We start from the raw sequence: 19,921 nt of genomic DNA on the forward strand, positions 1-19,921 counted from the left end.
TTTTTTTTTTTTTTGTTTTTTTTTTTGCGAATTCCGTTGTGCAATTTCGAGATCTCGGGGAATCCTGTCGGCTAATTATGACACCACATCACATGTATACACTTGGAGACTTCCTTTTGATGATTCATTGCTTGTGCGTCTGAATAAATCATAAGCTGCGTTAGTCACGGCGTTTGTACCATATATTGTTATATGTTTGTTTGTATACCTTCCTATTATATTTACCGTTACTCTGCACGATGATGATTTCCTACCTCGCACACATACATAAATAGAAAAAAATTAATAGAAAATGAGTGCCCAATATAATTTTCGAAACATCTGTACGAACATTAAACAATCCGCGACTCTTTACTCGCAAATTCTCAAAAATCATCAGACACCCCCGTCGAGATACACACAAACACACACGGTGTACATCAAAACTGTTAAATATCCTCAAACAAACTGAATTATTTGAAACGCGCTAAAAGCGGCCGAGCCCATCAGCGATGTAAGTACCCCACAAAGTGCAACAGCATGGCAGCCCGGAGTCACAATGTGTGTATATGTACATCCCAGATTCCGTTCTCCGAAATCGTTTCGGGGGCGCTAATTTTAAGACAACCTCTTTCATGTACCAGCGCGCGTTCGGAGAAACCATCAAGCTATTTAGATTCGCGCATCATATCGTGCACGAGAAAAAAAAGACTAAATGTTTTGTTTAAAGAGAGAAAAAAAAAAAAAAAAAAAAAGATTTGATTAAGTTTCACTTGATAACCATACAATGATAATATGATAACAACCTGTTATACAGCAGTGGATCGACAAACCCTACGTGTCCCGTATAGGAACTCTGTTTCTACTGGCAAACGCGCTATCCCATATTATATGCCCCGACCGTATTTACGTATGCGACAAATGCACAAAGTCCGCGCTGCATATATTAGATAATATGTATACGCGTGTATTCCACTTCCGCGGCGCATCTCGATTCACTTCGCATATAACGCACTTGTTCGGCTTGTCCAAGTATAGTATATATACACATATATAGGTAAATATGGCTTGCGCCTTTCAACCACACGTCTATAGTAAAATATGCAGCAGCCGCGCCTCTCGTATATACTTACTTATAAGCGTGCGGTGGTTCAGTCGGCTAGGTCGTGGATTGGACCGTGGTTCACTTCCCGGCCAGTGCGACTTGTTTTTAGGGCAAGTACCTCTGTGATTTTTCACATGTGCTTTTTCACCACGCAATGCTCCTCGAGGAGGGTTTTAGGCGACCTTCTCCCAGCAAAATTGCCTAACTTCCCCCTACCCCCTCCCAGTAATGGGAGGCCTCCCATCCCTTTCCTTGTCCCTTTCCCAAGTGCTAAGTGCCCATACTTAGTAGTGCCCGTATCAAAGGAGCCGGACGGTAGAGCACTATAATATAAAAAAAAAAAAGTATGTACTTATACTTTTACTTGCCATTTGTACGCGTATTATAATAGCTATGTATTCCAACGCTTGCCGGTGCGTAACTATATATACACTCGTATAAAGAGTGCGTGGGCCGAGTCGAGTTCCTAGCGTTTTTTTTTTTTTTTTTTTTTTTTTTCAATGGCTTATATATTATATACGTACCTAATAGGTGTTTCGCACTCGCCGGAAGTCGCGTTGGCGATGACGTTTTGCATATACTAGTATCTATACGTGAAGATAAAATTATGCACCGGTTTTGCAAAGTGACGCGTTAGCTGTGCTGCTGTTGTTGTTGTCGATGCTGATGGGTAATGGCGATGCTAATGACCGAGGGAAGTAGCGCGTGAGCTTAAATTTCAATTCCCAGTTCCATTGATGGGACTCAATTGGAAAATAACACACGCTGTTGCTCCTGGGCCGTATAGTGCTCCTATATCGCCTGATGAGTGGTTTTTTTTTTTTTTCTCAGAGTTGTAGGTTAATGCGCTCAAGAATTTTGTCGTGCATTATAAAAGCTGTTCACAACGTGGCCGACGCAAATGCTTTGAAGTACATATACTTTTACAAAATACTCGTCTGGAATTATCGCGTTGAATTTTTCGCAGCTCGTATAATGATCGTTTGACATACTTTTTCAATCAAAGGTACTACGAGTGTACAGGTATACACACACTCAAATGGTATGAAAGAAAAAAGACCTGCACTATACCCAAAAAAACTTTGATTGTCGGCCAGACAATACCGTGCATCCCAGCGTGTATACACTCCACGCCTAAATTTCAATTCCATTCGATTAGACGCAATTGAAAAATAAGACCCTTTGTCGTGATGCGCGTATGTATATGGAGTATACGGTTTTTGATTCACGATGTGTACCTACTGCTGTGCGCAGTTTATCCATCATCTCCCATGTACTTGTCGCGGATCAAAATTTCGGACCCCCTCCCGCTTTTTGGTGTGGCAGACCGTGGTGACCATCACTTGGGTACACGAAAACCAAGTGACGGCTGAATTTTATTCGAGTAAAATCTTGATTCTCTAGAGAGAAAGAAAAAAAGCTCCACCGCGAGTGATTTCTGTTTACAGCGCGTTGTATATAGGTTCGGCGAAAAGCTCCAAGTGCAAGTGCAGAGCCATCAAACGGAACCCCAACGCCGCACTCTCATTATTTATATTCCCCGCTCTCTGTTTATTACACGAGTATACGCGTACCTCCGTATGAATACACTATCACGCGAAACGAGAACGCACCCATTCACACGAATGTACGGACGTCGAAAAGCGTACGTGTGTGTCCATCGCTGCTATCATCTTTTCTCTCGTCCCCTCCTTTTTTTCTTTTTTTTCAATTCACAATGGCAAGCCAGCTCTCTTTCATCCGATCGTTTAACTGTGCCTATAAGTGTACCATACACGACTTCCGCTGCTCTCTTTCTCTCTTGCAGTACAGCGTCAGCTTCACGTGTTGTGGATGCATGCGCGACTATAGCACCGGTCAATTTATCAACGGGAGACATTGTCTCGCGGATTCGCCGGCGCCGCTTCCTCTTTAAAAATGTACCACTACTGCACTTTGGTTTGAGACGGGCGCTTGCTCTCTCTTTTTTTTTTTTTTTTCATTGCGAGCGTTTGACTGGATTGTTTTTTTTTTCTCGCTGCGACAATGACAAATGAAGTACCGCGTGCCACGGGAGAGCGGTAGGATTCGCGGGGACCACTCGAGAGGAGTTTAGAGGGAGGAGCTGCTCTGTTTTGACTGAAAACTTTCGGCCCGGGTGTCTATATATTGTGCCCTCGTGAGCCGAGTTTTTAAAGAAGAAAAGCAGAGCGCGAGCCTTGAATGGAGGGCTAAAAATACAACCACATGCCCGCGTTTGGGAACACCCCCTCTCTCTGTTTCTCCGAGTAAATGGTACATATAGTATCAGTGGAACGCGTCTCTTTTCGGTTTTGGGAAGGAGAAACAAAACAAAAAAATACATCATCTTTGACTCCTCGCGAGATGATGACAGCCACGGCCTATACGGCGCGTTTCACTTTTTGAAGGTGGTAAAAATAGAGCGGGGGCGGAAAGTTGATGCGTTTTTTTTTTTTTTTTTGGAGTTTCGATATCCGTTGAAGGTTTCGCGTTACTAGAATATTCGTGGAAGATTGCGTAGGAATCTTGTTTTTCACTTTCCACCGCTACTGTGACGTTTCATAAAATTCAAAGGTTCGGGGAACATTACACTGTTAATGGTCTTCGTTATTCATAATATTGTGCTTATTTTTAAAACCAACACAACCAAAATAATCAATGGTTCATTTGAAAGGTTATCTCTTTGTGTTCGATATCTTTTGATTGCTCATCAGCACTGATGTATTTTGGGTTTAAATTTTTAATAGCAAAGCGACTCACGAAAGATACAAGCGGTTTTGAGTGAAATAATATTCGATCATTTTTTTTCCAATTATTTAGATATTACAATTCGTTGAAATAACTATACTGTTTCTTTTTTTTTTTTTTACGGTTAATAGCTATAGTATAATTGATGCGTATGATAACACGAGTGGGTACACTATCACATGTTCTATACAATTTAGCTTATCGCCGAGTACAAGCACACTATTGAGATTGAGATTACTCACTTTTTAAAGTTTCCATGTATTTTGCTCGACTGAAGGTACAAGCGTCACCTGTAGTCATTTTTCATCCATTCTGATAAAAAAAAAAAAAATACCTCCACCTACGCACAATTGGGCCGCGAATGTGCTCACCGTGTAGCGAACAGTGAGTAAGTTGCAAACGACATCTGCCGCAATAATAGTCAAAACGACTCTCTTGGATGATAAAGCATCAGATAGTAACTCGTGACACACTATACTTACATGTCCCGATAAGAAATTACTTTAATGAGCTTTACCAGGGCCGTGTCGAGCGTATGGAGAGCCCCTCTGCCGCATAGTTTCAGATTACCAATAAAAATATTAATTACAATTAAAGCGAGCGATCTACATAGATTCCAAAAAACCTCTTTGGTCGTACCGTCATTTGGGTGTACACCGCCTGTCACGAATCGCGCGCGCGTCCGACGCTTGTATACACCGAAAAAATTACTACCCGAGTATTGCACCTTACCGCGGCCCTGGATATCGTTTTCGAGCTGCCGGGGATATTTCAATCGGACTCGTGTCGTTCTCGACGTGTCGAGCGTTAGTGCAAAGTTAGTTTCTGATACATTATAACCTCCATCACTTCCAGAAAACAGATCGTAGACAGATTTGGTACTCATACCGATTCGTTTGAGCTGTGCACACCTCAAGAGACGAAGATAATCTTCCAGCGCATTTATTTTGGTTTACTACGTCACTGCACATCATGAAAACGTCTCTAGCGCATAGTCTAATGGCACTGCATTTGGTATGGCTTTCAATTTTTTGTTTTATTTTAATCGTCCAATTGATAAGCCATGCTTGCCTTCATTGTTCTCGAAATGTGCAACTTGAGGCCGGATTGTATAGCAGCGATATTGAAAATCGTATAACAGCAGCGATACCGTCAAAGACCAGGTGTACTTTCTTAATTTAGCAAAACAAAGGTGTACCTGTATTATAATTTTAAAGATACCCTAAAACTAGAATTTAGTTTTTGGGGTGGTATCGCTGCCACGAGTTGACCGCTAGACTCAACTATTATTTTATTACTCTAATTACACACGTAGGTTATGTTAAAGGTAAGGTTTTTCCCTTACACCATTAGAATCGTTGGGAATTTTACAACTCGGAGAGGTATCTAATCCATACAAAGTAAAATTTCCACTCGCACAACTTACTCGTAGATCGGTACATATATATATCCATAAAGATAAAATACTTTAGATTAATAATGGGACGTAACGTATATCGTATAGGTATACTGACTTTTTTTCGCGTAATTAAAACACGGTCGTCTTATTCACCTTGAAAGCATTGTGTATCTTTACACGCGCGTGTAAAGAGTACGTGCACTTCAAAACTGACCCTGAAGCTCACTTCGATTGCCCACGTGGATATTTGTAATAAAAATCTTTCGAAACGCAAAAACACTTATCGGAACGCATAATAAAAAAAAAAAAATTTATCGTCTTCGCGGCATGTGAAGAGATTATAAAACCCCAACTCAAAACTCCCTTTCTCCAGCACAACCCCGGAGGAAAAAAAAACAAAAAAAAAAACAAGAATTCCAGATGCAAAAACACCCTCCTAACCCTCTCGAATTAGTCACTCGCGCTCCACCCACTTGACCCTGAGCCTCGAGCATCCATGTACATACGCATACACGGTATAAATTTCACTCTCTCTCTCTCTCTCTCTTTTCGTGAAGCACAAAGTCGTCACTGTGTTCGAGTATAAGTACGCGTGTTTTCACAGCTGCCGCTAGAGCTGTTTGCCCCCGAGACACCATGATATTGTACACTCACGCGCGTGCGCGCGATCTAAAATCGGATGCAGCGGATGATAAACTCGCGCTGATTTCGCCCGCGCAGAGGGTGTAAGTGCAACGTCGGCAAAGCTTTGCGAGAGAGAGGGACTGAGCTGTATTTCACGCTGGATCAAAAATAAAGGGGAATTTGTTTTCGCGTTTGATTGATGGATACGAGCGCTTTTGCGGTTAAATTTAGAGGGGAAAGGGTTTTGATGTTTGGGGGCAATTTGTCGGGGATCGTTTGTTTTGTACGCGGAAATCGAGCTCGGGGGTGCCGATTCTTTGATGATGATCTCAGGTCGGGTATTTCTTGTGGCTGCAGCGCATACAGGTATAAATTCACTGAGGACTGTTTTTCCGTTGAATATTGAAATTAGGATATTTTTTATTTTTTTGAAAGATAATCGTACTTGAAAGACAAAATAAGTATATGGTCAAGTAATTTTGTAATTGTGCATAAATTGCCTGTTGGAGTCCTTGAATGTTTCATACTTTCTGAAAATGTGATGCACCATGTTTTAGAAGCAAAAATAAAAAAATATCATTCGTGTATAAAATAGTCATGCCCAAGTCCAAGTTTAACGTTGTATAAACTGAATGGAAACATTTCTTTGAACAAACAAAAAAAAACAAAAACAAAAAAAAAACTCGTAGCTTATCGAAACTACACAGCCTCCAAAGATCAACCCGAAACTCCCACAGTATGCAGAGTCTCGCGAAATATCAGTCGCCGTTGCCTTCGCGTTATTATTAGCGGCCCGCTATGTGTACACACGCATACCTCCCTCTTCCGCTTCGTTCTCTCTCTCTCTCACACCTCGTCTCGAAATTATTAATACCACCCAGTCGAGACGGGCGTCATTGCACGGAGCCTATACTTACGAAAATGAGGAAATATCTGTATAGGCTCACAATCCGCGGGGCCGAAAATTCGTGAGAGCAAAAGTACAAAAGAAGAAGCAAACCAGAGGGACGATTTCCGCGACGTGTGTTTGTTGCGTCGATTCACACGTGGTGTATGTATGTAGGTACAATAATAATCCTCGATTTGGAGTAACGCGATTTGTCGAGCGTACGGTGCAAATTTTTCCTCCAATATGCCCGACGCGCTGCCCTAGCGAGGATATCGGAAATATTATTCAAATGGGCATTGAATCCGGCGGTGCGAAATATACTTTTTTCGCCCACGCTTTACTCGTATCCATGAAAACCCGTGTAGGGGTGCCTTGGCCCGGGGCAGATATTGGACCTCGAAATTGAAAATTTATCTTTCGGCACAGTGACATTTCTTTTTTCCCTCTTTCGGTGCACGAAAATTTTGTCTTGAAAAATTTTTCGAAATAGGAAAAAAAAAAAAAAAAAAAAAATGACTAATTGTTGCCCCTTGTTTGTCCCAACAGCCGCCGGAGAACGAGCTGCAGAAGGTGGGCGAGCGCACGCCATCGGAGCACGAGCTAAGGGTGCAGCGCTCGCTGCAACGACTGAACGTCCCGGATTGGTACAAGAATTCGTCGGCGGCGCGGGACGGCGGTGGCTTCCGACTCAAGAGGCACTCGGACGCTTCGCAGCACGGCGGCTGGCGCGCCCTCGGCTCGAAGACCACCTCCCTGTCCTCCCTCTCCTCGTCTTCCAATCGACAGCCGACCGCAGGTAATTTTCGTCTCGAAGCCGTACCGATTGATCGCCCCCCTTTTTTTTCCATCCAAGTGGGACAATGACACAACGAGTGCAATTGTACGGTTACTTCGACTTACGAATGAAAAGTGGCTAATATTGCACGGGGAAATTTTTAAATAAACAAAAGATATCTGCAACGCCAGCCTACACTTGCAGTTGGATAAAAATGGGGGTAGTCAAACAAAACACGTCAACTCCATTTAAATAACGATATCGATGGCACCAGCATTGATCATCTACACTGATAGAAAAAAAGGATACAAACAAATGAATGCTCATTCCATTTGAACAATATTAATTTAAATCAAATGAACAATTTCTTTCTTTACAACGTAATTTTCAATGGATTCCAATAAATATTTACTTGTTTGTGTTCGTATGAACGTTAGTTTGGATTGACGAAATTTTTTTTCCAGTGTATAGATTTCGTTGTCAAACGAGAGCGTTTCAAACTCGCAACGCGAATTTTCTGAGGCAGCACTGTTTTTTGAAATAATTCGCGATGATACGTTATTTGCTAAAATCATCGGCTTGACCATTAACATAAAACTCCGAGCTATGCTCAAAAATCAGTCTACAAACATCCTAACACTTTGTTCATCGACACAGTTATTCCTCTTCCCAACTTTTTTTCTACTCTCAAAAAAAAAAAAAAAAAAAGAAAAAAAGAAAAACGAAACTCTTTGCTCCGTTTGTCAATTAAACCAAAGGGTCTTAGCGCAGGGAGTACTTTCCAATTAAAAAAACACGCCCATTTCCGTCGTCACATCCGTAACGAGTCTCCTATTGCCGATCCCAGAAAGTACACTAAAAATAACCACACACCAGCCTATCCTCTCGAAAGCAAACTCCAAGCGCCCAGCTCAAAAAAGTTGAACCATACAAAGTAAAAAAAAAAAATGCAACCAAGTATATAGCTTTGAAAAAAATTATTACTTTCGTCTTCCGTCGTATCAGTCGAACCGAGATCGATCGGCGATGGTTCTCAGGTAGTCCAGCGCCCTCGAATGACCCCAAAAAAATAAAAAAAATCGTGTGCTCGATAAAACAGTAAAACGAAAATCCTCGCGAGCATGCAAATACCTATGTGTATACTGCACCATGCGGCAAAGACCCTTTGCGAGCGAAAAATCATTCCTCCGTCGCGAGAGGCGGATAATGGATCGGAGAGCGGCACTGCTGATACCAGTGCCCGAAATCATAATTCGCGATTGTTAGTTGTAACGAATTGTGATACACTGTGTTCATTTATTAGTAAAAAAAAAAAAAAAAAGAAAAAAATGTAAAAAAATAATTGCCTTAGGTACGCTTTTGAGCCCGAGCCCGACCCCACCCGCGTTCTCGAGATGGAGCACGAGTCTGCTCAACAGTGCCGGCAGCTCACCCGCGAGCTCGGCCCGCTCGTCCTTCAACCTACGACAGCCCTACCTCGGCTGGCGCTCCCAGGAGCGACTCGCCAATCCACGCACCCCGGCAGAACGACTCGCCCAGGGCATCCTGCCGCAACTGCAGAACGCGAACAAGGTAAGCCGGCTCAACTCCAATCGGCAGTTTTGGCTGTACAACAGGAACTTATAAGGAAGCCATTTTTTTTTTTTTTTTTTTCAATTTCCTCTCTCGACAGAGGTCAGCTCGACGGGGTGGCGGTGATTCTTGTAAATATACGTCGGCAGCGTCTCGCGCGTTCAGGGGCGCGCCTTGACTTTAACTCCCCGTCTGCCCGAGTCAAGGCGCGCTGTATACGCACGAGCGAGCGGCCTTTCTCGGTTTCTCTTCGATTTTATGTGTACTTTTCAAAATTGGATTTACCACTGTAAAAAAAACAAAGTGCACTCGAAATTCACTTGTCGGTCCTATTGACCGTTGGTGACCCGAAACGGAAGGAGTAAAAAATAAAAACAAAAAATAAAGTGTGTGTAAAGTAGTTATTTTTAATACTCGCGCAGACTACCCTCCTATACGCAGTCCGACTCGTGGTTATAATTAACCGAGACTTGTTTTACGCGCGTGTGTTTTCGCGGAACATATACGTTACATCTAATAGCTCGGAAGGTCTTTCAGGGAGCGGGTAGACGGACGCGTGAGTGACTTTTTTTTTTTTTTGTAAGCTCTTTGTTTCGGTCGATTTCTGAAATTCATTACCGTGGACTGTGACTTTATAGGCACGCGTTGGCATTATTAAACGCTGCGGTGTATCGTTTGAATTTTCACTCTGGTACAATATACTTGATGTGCAAAACAAAGCCTGGGGAGCGTCGTATTGTGTAAACGTTTATTTTTAATATTCCCCCCCTCGTCTTTACTTTGACGCCGAGTCGTCCACGAGGGAGGATTAAAAAGCTTCGAGCGTCTTTGGCGTGAGTGTTTTTTCTCGGGCAGCGCGCGTCGCGTTGTATTTTTATTTATAATAATAACACGTCGAGCGCTGGTGTCGAGAAAAAAAAAGCGAGAAAACGAGGCCAGTGGCTGATATATTTTCGAAACAAATCGCGCCACCCTCCCGATGCTGAGTATTGTACAAAGTGGCGTCGCTTAGCATCACTGTTTAATTACATCCACGTGCGCGTGCGATTACGATTACTCGTGACAAGTTGGTTTTATCGGCCGGCGATGTTAATTGCGTATTCAGAGAGTTACAGAAAAGGCATCTTTTTTTTTCTTTTTTTGTATATAAATGGGCACTTGTATGTGCCAAGTAACGACTTTTATACTCTTTGGCCTGAGAGCAAACGAGCCGGCGATGAAAATCGCTACTCGAGGCATGAATTTTTCACGAGTTTTGCCCGACTTTTCGGCTTGTGATTATTCAGTGACTTTCAAAGTGATGCTCTGATTTTAACTGGTATACAAGTGTTTTGTACAATAATATATATAGCGGAAAATCCGAATGTACTAGATGAATCACTATAGGATGATAGTGTTACTTGCCATGAAAATTCAATTATTATTTATTAGTAACGAACCAAAATTGGTTTTCTCGTCCGAACTCAATATATATGTATACTGGGACAACTACTCCGGCTCAAACTGGAGTACCTATATATATTCGCGTGATATCGATTCATCGGATGAAGCTTCGAGCCTCAATTGGTGTAATCTGCATAGCACTTCATCCCCGAGGCCGAGTCGTCTTATCTGTCTTTCTCCTGAATTTCAGCAGCAGCCGCAGCAGTCGCCGCAGCAGTCCCAGCCTGCGACGGGTCCGGCGGGGAATCAGACAACGAATCAAGAGGTGCGGAACTCGATAAAGGAGGTCACCTCGGCCATTGTGCACTACGTGCAGAGCGGCCAGGAGGTCGTGAGCGGCAGCCTCTCGCCGAGGCCCGAGTGGGACGACGCGCGCTCGAGGTCTATCAGTCCGCGAGGTGAGCTCCACCACTAGCACGCCTCCTCTTCCCCGTGTGTAAGGACGAGGCTCCGTACGAGGGGGTGTACCAACAACCGCCGCTGACTCTTCCACGTTTCACACTGGCTCATCTTCCGTCCGCGTCATCCATCATCTTTTCTTTCTCTCTCAGCATAATATACCTGGTGCCCGTAGCTATCTTTTTTTGTTTTTTTTTTTTATTTTTTTTTGTTTTTTTTTTACTCTCCGAGAGAAATCAAGTATACTTTGCTCGAAACTCACTACAACGAAAGGAAAGGAAAATAATATATGTTTAAGAGGTCGCCTACCCCACGTGATCACCTGTAGCATATATGTATACTTCGCTAGCTGTAGCTCGATTTCACAGACACATGTATACGATGCTGACGAACACGAAGAGAGAGAGAGCCATGTGATGTGGTACAGCCTATACAGAACACACAGCAGCAACAATGATTGTCCATGTGTATGTGCCGATTATGCGTGTGTGTATTTTAATTGTGTTGTGGCTTTGTACCTATACATATTATATACGTACACGTAGTATCATCGATGAGAAAAAACAGACACGAGAGAGAGAATAAAACGCATACACACACCCGCACGCGCGCGCGTAAGGTGTATGGGGCAAGTGTGCGTTGTTGGTTGATTTTTTTTTTTTTTTTTTTATTTTTTTTCACCCTGACGAGTGATGAAAAGCTACAGTCGAATCCCAACACCAACCGAACGTCACGACCGCCACGATATTCGCCATCGTCACCTATTTTACTCCGCGACCAAGGTAATTTTATTTTAATTTTTCGTCTTTTTCTCACTATTTTATAAGTTCACGTGGATTGTTTTTCTTTTTTTTTTTCATAGTATTATGTTAATCGTACTGCGTCTACCTTTGGATTTCAAGTTTTTTTTTAACTCCAATTTAGAAGTACCTGATGTGCCGATTACCACGTGTGGATCACCTTTCCGATAGGCTTTGTAGATGAAATTCCAATAAAATCCATTCGGAAAAAGACTTGAAATTCAAGGGTAGTATTTTCAACCAGTCGCGTATACTAACTTTCACCCAATTGCTAACCAATTAATACTAACATTAACAATGTAAAATAATATTTATCGTCTCGCTTTACCGATTTCGTAACAATTCATAAATTACTTTTCTTTTTAACGCACATAAAACCAATCATTTTATTTTCTCCCTTTGGCATGTTTATGCTAACGTGACGATATCCCCTACGACAACATCAACTCACACATATATACGAATACATTCGATAAAACGCGCAACGTATAATTTAGTCACAGTATACAAAGTGGACGGATTATGAAGAAAAAAAAAAGAAAAAAAAAAAAACACAAATACGATGGCAAAACTCGGCTATCAGTACCGGCACGCGTCTCCGATGAATATTTATCGTGAGGAAAGGGACCACACTGCAGGCCGTCCGATCGAAAGGCCCGATACCGTCAATCTTCGTTACAATATTAAGTATACCGAGTCCCTTCTTGACTTCTCGACGCACACCTTTTCTCCCCTTTTTTTTTGTTTGTTTTTTTTCCCCCCTTCACCAAAAGCTACGTAGGTATACAATTTCACAAGTAGATGTAAAAAAAAAGTTTTTTTTTTTTTCCATTGTTCAGTTGCTGCATTTTTTACTCTATACGTACAAAGTCGTGAAAATGTTGTACTGCAATGCTTACATCATAAATGTTCATAATAATGAAAGCAGTAATACTTTTTATGCCGATCTACATAAATATAATACGTAATTTTTTGTTAAATATATATTAGATGTAAATACAATTTTTATAAATATATACATTTATATATATATATTTTTATACGAGTCGTTGAAAATCATAATTATTCGATCGGAAGCGTTGAAAGGTAAGACAATACAAATATATTTCAAGCTATCGTAATTAAATGTTTTTATATATACACACACAATGTTGTACAGAAAAATTGACACAAACACTATATCATAGATATATATTGAAATACTCACGTAGATATATATATTTTTTTACACGTAGATGCAAACGTTTCTCATGCTCTTCCAATTACAAGTCGTACGAATGTAAAAAATCCTTTTTCGATCCCATAAACCATCTCTTAAAAAAAAAAAAAAAAAAAAAAAAAAAGTGTCCCCACCTAGCGAAGTAAGTACCATATAGCATACCGTGAAATAAGCAAGAGAGTCATATGTATAATACATACAGAGTGCACTCGCAGCTGAGTGCCGACCTTGGCCCTGTTCTCTCTCTCTCTCCAAGCCCCTACGGCTGTACATTCACACGTGTATATCCATGCGGGAGAATAAAAAAAAAAAAAAAAGAGACGATCCGTGAAACACGCTGTGTGACGCAGAGAGAAAGAGAGATAAAGAACAATCGCATTGTGGGCACTGGGCACACGTGCATCTGAAACCGTAGATTGTCGTCATCGGACCAACTGCAGATATAAAAGGCCGTATAAATAGGCTGTCTTGAAATTTAACAAGAGGTATATATATATGCGTATCAGGGGGTCGGCACAAGGGATACTTTGTGCTTTTTAGCTTTTCGCGTTTTTTTCTCTCTCTATTGTTCGCTTGTTCTTTCGGTCCGATTGCCCTGGAAACGAGATAACTTTCTTCATTTTTAACATATCGTGTTTTTTCTTTTTTTTCATACCAGTAATGGAGATTGGAAAGGCGTGGCGAAAAGATGTAAGAAAAAAAATGACCATCTTAAAAATAAAACTGTACTCGGTAACGCAGCTCACCTTATTTAAGGATAATTTATTCGATTTATCGTCGTCCTCGGGAATAATTTCGAGTTATTTCCCCTCAAATCGATTCCGATTAAATTAGCCGCTCTTAAACCGACAAATTGCGTCACGTCGGCAAGTCCCTCCGTCTTCTACAGCCTTTCTCCATCGTCGGTCTATAATCGATAATAAACGCTCCTCGCAAAGTTTCTCCCCATCCTTGCAGAGAAATGAGTTTTTTTTTTTTTTCTTTCCTCCGTAAGCTATTAATATTGTTACTAGTTTATTTATTATACTAAATTACAAACGTGTATACAAGAGTGACTTGAACTTGGAAGACGCGAGTAATGAGCATAGTATATTATACTTAGTAATGATAGATGTATTTTTTTCTTCTTAGAAACCATGTACATATTAACACATACCATATTATGAGCAAATTTGTATCTATGTACATTATTGATATTACAATTCGTATAAATATATGTATGTGTGCATTGAACGAAACACGTAGCAGGGGAATGCTGAAACAGAAGTATATACACACACGGAAACGATAGAAACAACAACTATTAAATTCTACACAAGTAGAAATAATAAACAACCCCGACCCCTCGATCGAACCTTATACAGTTATAATGACAGTATCCCCATACATGAAAAACAACAGTCATCAACACCTAAAAGGCCGCGAACGTCTCTCGAAATCCACCATCACTCTCTGGCTTGGTATAACATAAATATACATCCACTCGTCGATCTAGCGACATGGAAAAAAAAAAATATATATATATATATTAACAAGATTCGCACCACGTAGCTGCTCATGCTCTCGCTCTCTCTATCTATTCACTTAGACGACGTTCTGTGCACCATTATCTGTCTCTTCGTCGATGTACATCCTATTGTACCATAATAACAAATGCCTTCTTCGCTCATCAACTCTCTCGTTTCTGAAAAATCACGTGCCACTGGAAAGCCCTATTAATCTACAGGTGCCGATCCTCTCTCCTCTCTTGGGTTCACTTTCTTGCTTTTCCCCTCGCATACGTAACAAACTTTCCTCTTCCACGCAGCTTTTTACCAATAACCCCGTAAATGTATATCACATTACGTTATAAGGATGACATTGGACCAACCATATTTATATTATGTATTCGTGCAAGCTCTTGGATGATCGAGGTGTACGCCTGAACGTCCCCATTGCTCAAATTCACTGACAGACCCTTTGTTCAGGCATGCACTTTAATCCCAAGAGCTCGTGCCTCATGTAATGTAACTGGAAATAATGATATAAGATCCGACAAAATCATCTCAGTAGAGTACTAACCCCCTAAAAACGTAAAACCAACATCGAACAATGTTCTAAAAGCAATGAATCTTCTCTCTCTCTCTCTCTCTCTCTCCTCCCCGTCCCTCTCTCCACCTTTTGTCCAATGGTCCCCTTCTTGCACGACAACAACAACAACGGCAACGATGGGATGGCTAAAAAAAGGGAGTACACGACTGGTCTGGATGGAAAGCTCGTTCGTGGGCGTGCGGCCGGTCGAGTCGCCGCCAGAGGTGCCGGCCAGCATGACATCGGCGGCCACCGCGTCCCCGGGCCGGGTGCCCTCGCCGTCGCGCTCCTCGCTTCTCGAGCACTCCGCGGCCACCTCGTCGGCCCTCGGGGCCAACTTGACCCTGACGAGCCTCCGCAGTGGACCCACCGAGGAGACGAGCGAGGACGGCTCGACCCCCGGGGTCTGCGGCCCCGACGGCTTCGCCAGCCTCAGCGGCGGCTCCACGGCCGGTAGCAACAACAACCTCTTCCTCGACCTCGCCCAATCGCCCCGCGCTGACGAACCGAGCCTCCTGCCGCAGGACCACCGACACCGCCAGCGCTCCCACCGCCGACAACCCGACCAGGACTCGGCTAATGGTAGCCTCCACCGGGCCAAGGAACGCCTCGAGTCTCCCTCGCCCACCCACCACCACCACCAGCAGCACCACCACCAGAGCAGACACCGCCAGAGGGCCGAGCCCGAGGAGCACCAGCACCGCCAGCACCAAGAACCACAACAGCAGCAACACCAGCGTGGTGAGTTGCTGCTCGCCTAGGCTCACTTTCTCTATTTTCTCTCTATCTCTATATATATCTGGTTCTTTTTCTCTTTCGCGCGCGCCACGAAATTGTTCTTGTTGTTACATCACTATATAATATATTATTATTATTATTATTATTATTATTGTGTTACTGTGTTTTGTAAAACAAAAAAAAAACAAAAAGAGATGGAAAAAAAAAACCGAGAGACCGATTGGTTTATTTATCGATTACTGTTACGTCATATATATATGTATACAACAAATGTATAACCATGTTACGTTTGTCCGTGCAAAACGCGACAATAATCACCTGTTTGCTCTACAACAACAACAACAACCACCATCTGAAATTACTCTCTTTCTCCTCCCACCTCCGAGCTTGTATACTTTCCAAAGTCACTTTGTCGCTGTTTTATCACAAACGTCGTTTGTGATCTCGGGGGGGATGGACGGCGATGCTTCCGATGACTGTACAACGTACTTCCAGCCTCTTGCAGACGAGCGTCTCCTTTCCAATGTCATTCCAACAAGTGTGTACTCGCGATACACACGCGACGCAACAACATTTCTGTCTGTCTCTGTATTAAGTAGCTCTTTTTCTATAACTTGGCATTGTCTTGATATGACGATGATGCACGTAGCCTGGTTCCGTTGTGTATAGAATCCCCCTTCTATAGTTCCCGCCCACTCTACCACCACTACTTTATTTTTTTATTTTTTTTTTTTTTTTTCCTCTCTATCGATACCAAACACTTAAACAACCACTTGGCTGATGCTGCCGATTATTATTTCATAACGATGATGTTGATGCTCGTGGCCTGTTGCTCCCATTTTCTGTGTCGTGTGTGTGTGTGATGTCGCATTATACATGTGTGTACGTCACTACTTGTAGTTAGGCAGTATATCTGTTTGTCGTGGGACACGGTTTCAAGGGAAGGATGACGAGAAATTTTTTTTTTTTTTTTTTTTTTCACTTCACCTGTACATAATACTACATTATTTAATATACGTGTGTACGCGTGTACATGTATACGGTACGGCTGAATAATCATACGTCGAGGAGTTTGCAAGCTCCCGTACACTTTTCAAGCTTATATCCAGATATAACTTTCGTTCTCTCGATTGTACAGGTATACACAAAAACGAACCCTTCTTCCGATAGATCTACACATGTTACATATATTATACTTGTCCTTTTATTTTTTTTTTTATCATCTTCCTCGCGAAAGTAATACACCCGGATTTTGTTTTATATTGCACGCACAACAGCAGCCACGTACCTATTCGTAAATGTATTAAACAACCAAACTCCTGTGGAGAGAGGGACTCTTTACTATCATCACTATACGTTAAACCATGACTTTTTACCCTATTGATCGGGATACGATGCGATACGTAACTTTTCGTGGATTCAAAGACGAGATTATTCGATTTACGTACTTTTTATGAAAAAAAAAAAAAAAAAAGGGGCGAAATTGTAAAAATTACGTGCACTCTTGCGTAATCGTCGAAACGCGACCACCTGTGCCACTCGAGGAAGCCGCGTGCAGCAGGGGACGTTTGTCTGGTCGGGCTAGAGTCCAAGCCGGCGCGTATTTGCGGCAGGAAATAAATATCCTCTAATTTTAGAGTCTAGAAAAGCGAGCGTATCCAAGTACGCGGAAGAAGAGTCTCTCCGATGTTTCGCGCGCACCCGTTGGTTTCGGCTTGCTGCGTATCGCGCACTTTTGGCATCACGTCTGGTACAATGTAGTGCAATTTTAGTTGTCCAACACCCGGTTATCCAGGTGATTAATTTTTATGCGCGAGACGAAAAGAAAAGTTGACGAAAAAACCGTACTTTGTTTTTCCTGCAATCGTTTCAAGCGGTACGAAAAACGGAGTGCGTTTATTTTTCGCCACACTTGTAAATTTACACTTTTATCGAGTACGCGAATCAACCTCTTTCTCCTTTTTTCTTCCTCCGTTTAGTGCAATATTAGGAGGAAGTTCTACAGTTATTTTTCTCTCATTTTGGTACAATTACACAAGTATATGCTCAGGCTGCCAGAGCAGGTGTACAACGATATGTCATTCCAATACTTTTTACCTTGTGCCGTCTCGGATTTTGATATATATAACACTTTTTTTTATACAAGTGCTCCAAAAAACCTCGTCAGTTTTTTTCAATCCTTCTTGCTATGTAGATATTTTTCTCCACCGATTATTGTAGTTTCTTTTTTTTCTTGTCCTCCACACACATGCACTTGCTTTTTCGAGTCGCTCGATTATCATTCAAAGGCTTACGTGGACACTGCAAACTGTCTCGACGCTATGCGTTACGATAACTATTTTTCTTTGTACACGTGAAGCAATAAACATACGTATAATTATGCAAAGAAGTACGCGAAAATTGAAAAATTAATTAATCTAGCGATCCGACAGCATGTTACGTATTTTACTGAATTTTTTTTTTTTTTTTCAAGTGTATTTTTACATGTTGTTGATGTGTATACATTTTAGAGAGTATATATTTATGTAACCGAGACAGTGTTAACATATTTTTGTTCACGCAAAGCATAACGTAGTAATCCTTCAAAGGAGAAAAACTTTAGCGCTTTAATGTATGTTTTTATCACTGTAAAGTTGCTCTCCCGTATACGTTTGTCTTCCCTCCGATGTTTGTGGTTTCTCTCCATTTACGAAAGCTCCTATATATGTACCCACCAAAACTACCTACTCCTCTCCACTTTGCTATTGAGTTGATTATATGTATTATTTACTATATACCGCTATTTTATGTATACAGTTTTTTTTTTTTTTTTTTTTTCCCTTAGTAAGATAAGAAAAATAAAAGACGTTATTAATATTATTAAATTTATTTTAAATGTGACAAAGAAGATGCCTGCGCACGAGACAAATCGGAAGTATCAGCTATATATTGTGTCCGTTGATTTATAGCATTGTGTTTACGCAGATAAACGCGTCGTTCGATGATTTATTATACATATAGAATGAAATTTTATTATAGTTCAAGATTATGTTTATCATTACTGATATCATGATTATTATTATTATTATTATTATTCTTAATTTTATTATAATTATTATTATCATATTGATTATTACTACCACTGCTGACGGTCGTCGATGAAATATACTTCTTTTTGTTACGCGCAAATGCATATGCGAATGGTAAACCATGAGTTATTTTATTTTTTCTTCGTTGGCCTATGCTCCGCTGTTTTCTCTTCGGTGCCTCACGTTTTTTCGCTGTTAAATACACTGTGTGATTTTATTTTGCGTTTACAACTGCACGCGGCAAACAACGAAATAAAAATTTGAAAAATTTACCCTCGCGCGATGCAGTCGTGATAAAGAGAATAAAGCGGAAGAAAGGCGATTTGGCGCTAAATTGCAGCTCATGCCGAGAATCTCCTTCTTTACTATTTGGATTTTGCACGTGCGCGGACAGAAAAGTTGCAAATAATGAATTTTAAACAAATATTTATACATATATATATATATACTCACACGATTGCGTCAGCAGTAATTAATATTAATATTTTATTTGTAGATCTACTATTACTATATTTAATCCTTGGCAGAATGAAATGAAAAAAAAAAAAAAATGAAAGAAAGAAATAAATTATTGTTTGTATTTTTGTGTTCTCCCGTCTTTTTTATTTACTTTACCACCTTAATTTATTATTATTATTATTTTTGTACATTTTTCACCATACATATATATATATTATCAACACTTGGCATCTTTTCTACAAATTTCATATTATATTGCATAATTGCTGCATCGTTTCTCTGTATACGCATCTCACTATTGTGTTGATCTCTTATTTATATCAACTGTACCATATGTTTTTCATTCGCTTGAAACGGTAAGTGACTATTTTTCTTTTTATTTTCCATTATGCCCATAGAAATATATACATCTTTATAGCAACGATATTTTGTGTCATAGCACCTATTTTTTGCTTTTTTTCAAATTTTATATTTTTTTTTTGCTACATTACCTTTTCCCCCTCAAATAAGCATTGTGTACTTGCTAGCTCTAAATCCCTGTAAATATATATGTATATATAAATTGTATCATAGGCAAGTTTTATTAGAAATAGCCGATGAGATCTGTAAATAACCCATCATTGGAAAAACGACG

At 40.9% G+C, this 19,921-nt stretch overlaps 1 protein-coding gene across 1 annotated transcript in view; it reads left to right on the top strand.

The window, feature by feature from the left end:
* LOC106636655 (uncharacterized) overlaps nucleotides 1-19,921 on the top strand; it is an 82,695-nt gene that overhangs the window by 60,650 nt on the left and 2,124 nt on the right. The window contains exons 8-11 of the mRNA XM_089592653.1: nucleotides 7,291-7,540; nucleotides 8,871-9,091; nucleotides 10,725-10,932; nucleotides 15,179-15,763. Coding sequence (XP_089448779.1) covers nucleotides 7,291-7,540; nucleotides 8,871-9,091; nucleotides 10,725-10,932; nucleotides 15,179-15,763 — 1,264 coding nt within the window. The remainder of the gene's footprint in view (nucleotides 1-7,290; nucleotides 7,541-8,870; nucleotides 9,092-10,724; nucleotides 10,933-15,178; nucleotides 15,764-19,921) is intronic.

The sequence above is a fragment of the Copidosoma floridanum genome, unplaced genomic scaffold, assembly GCF_036245765.1.
Source record: "Copidosoma floridanum isolate Cflo_tuat_1 unplaced genomic scaffold, Cflo_Japanese_pri ptg000019l, whole genome shotgun sequence".
In the NCBI taxonomy this organism is placed as follows: Eukaryota; Metazoa; Arthropoda; class Insecta; order Hymenoptera; family Encyrtidae; genus Copidosoma; species Copidosoma floridanum.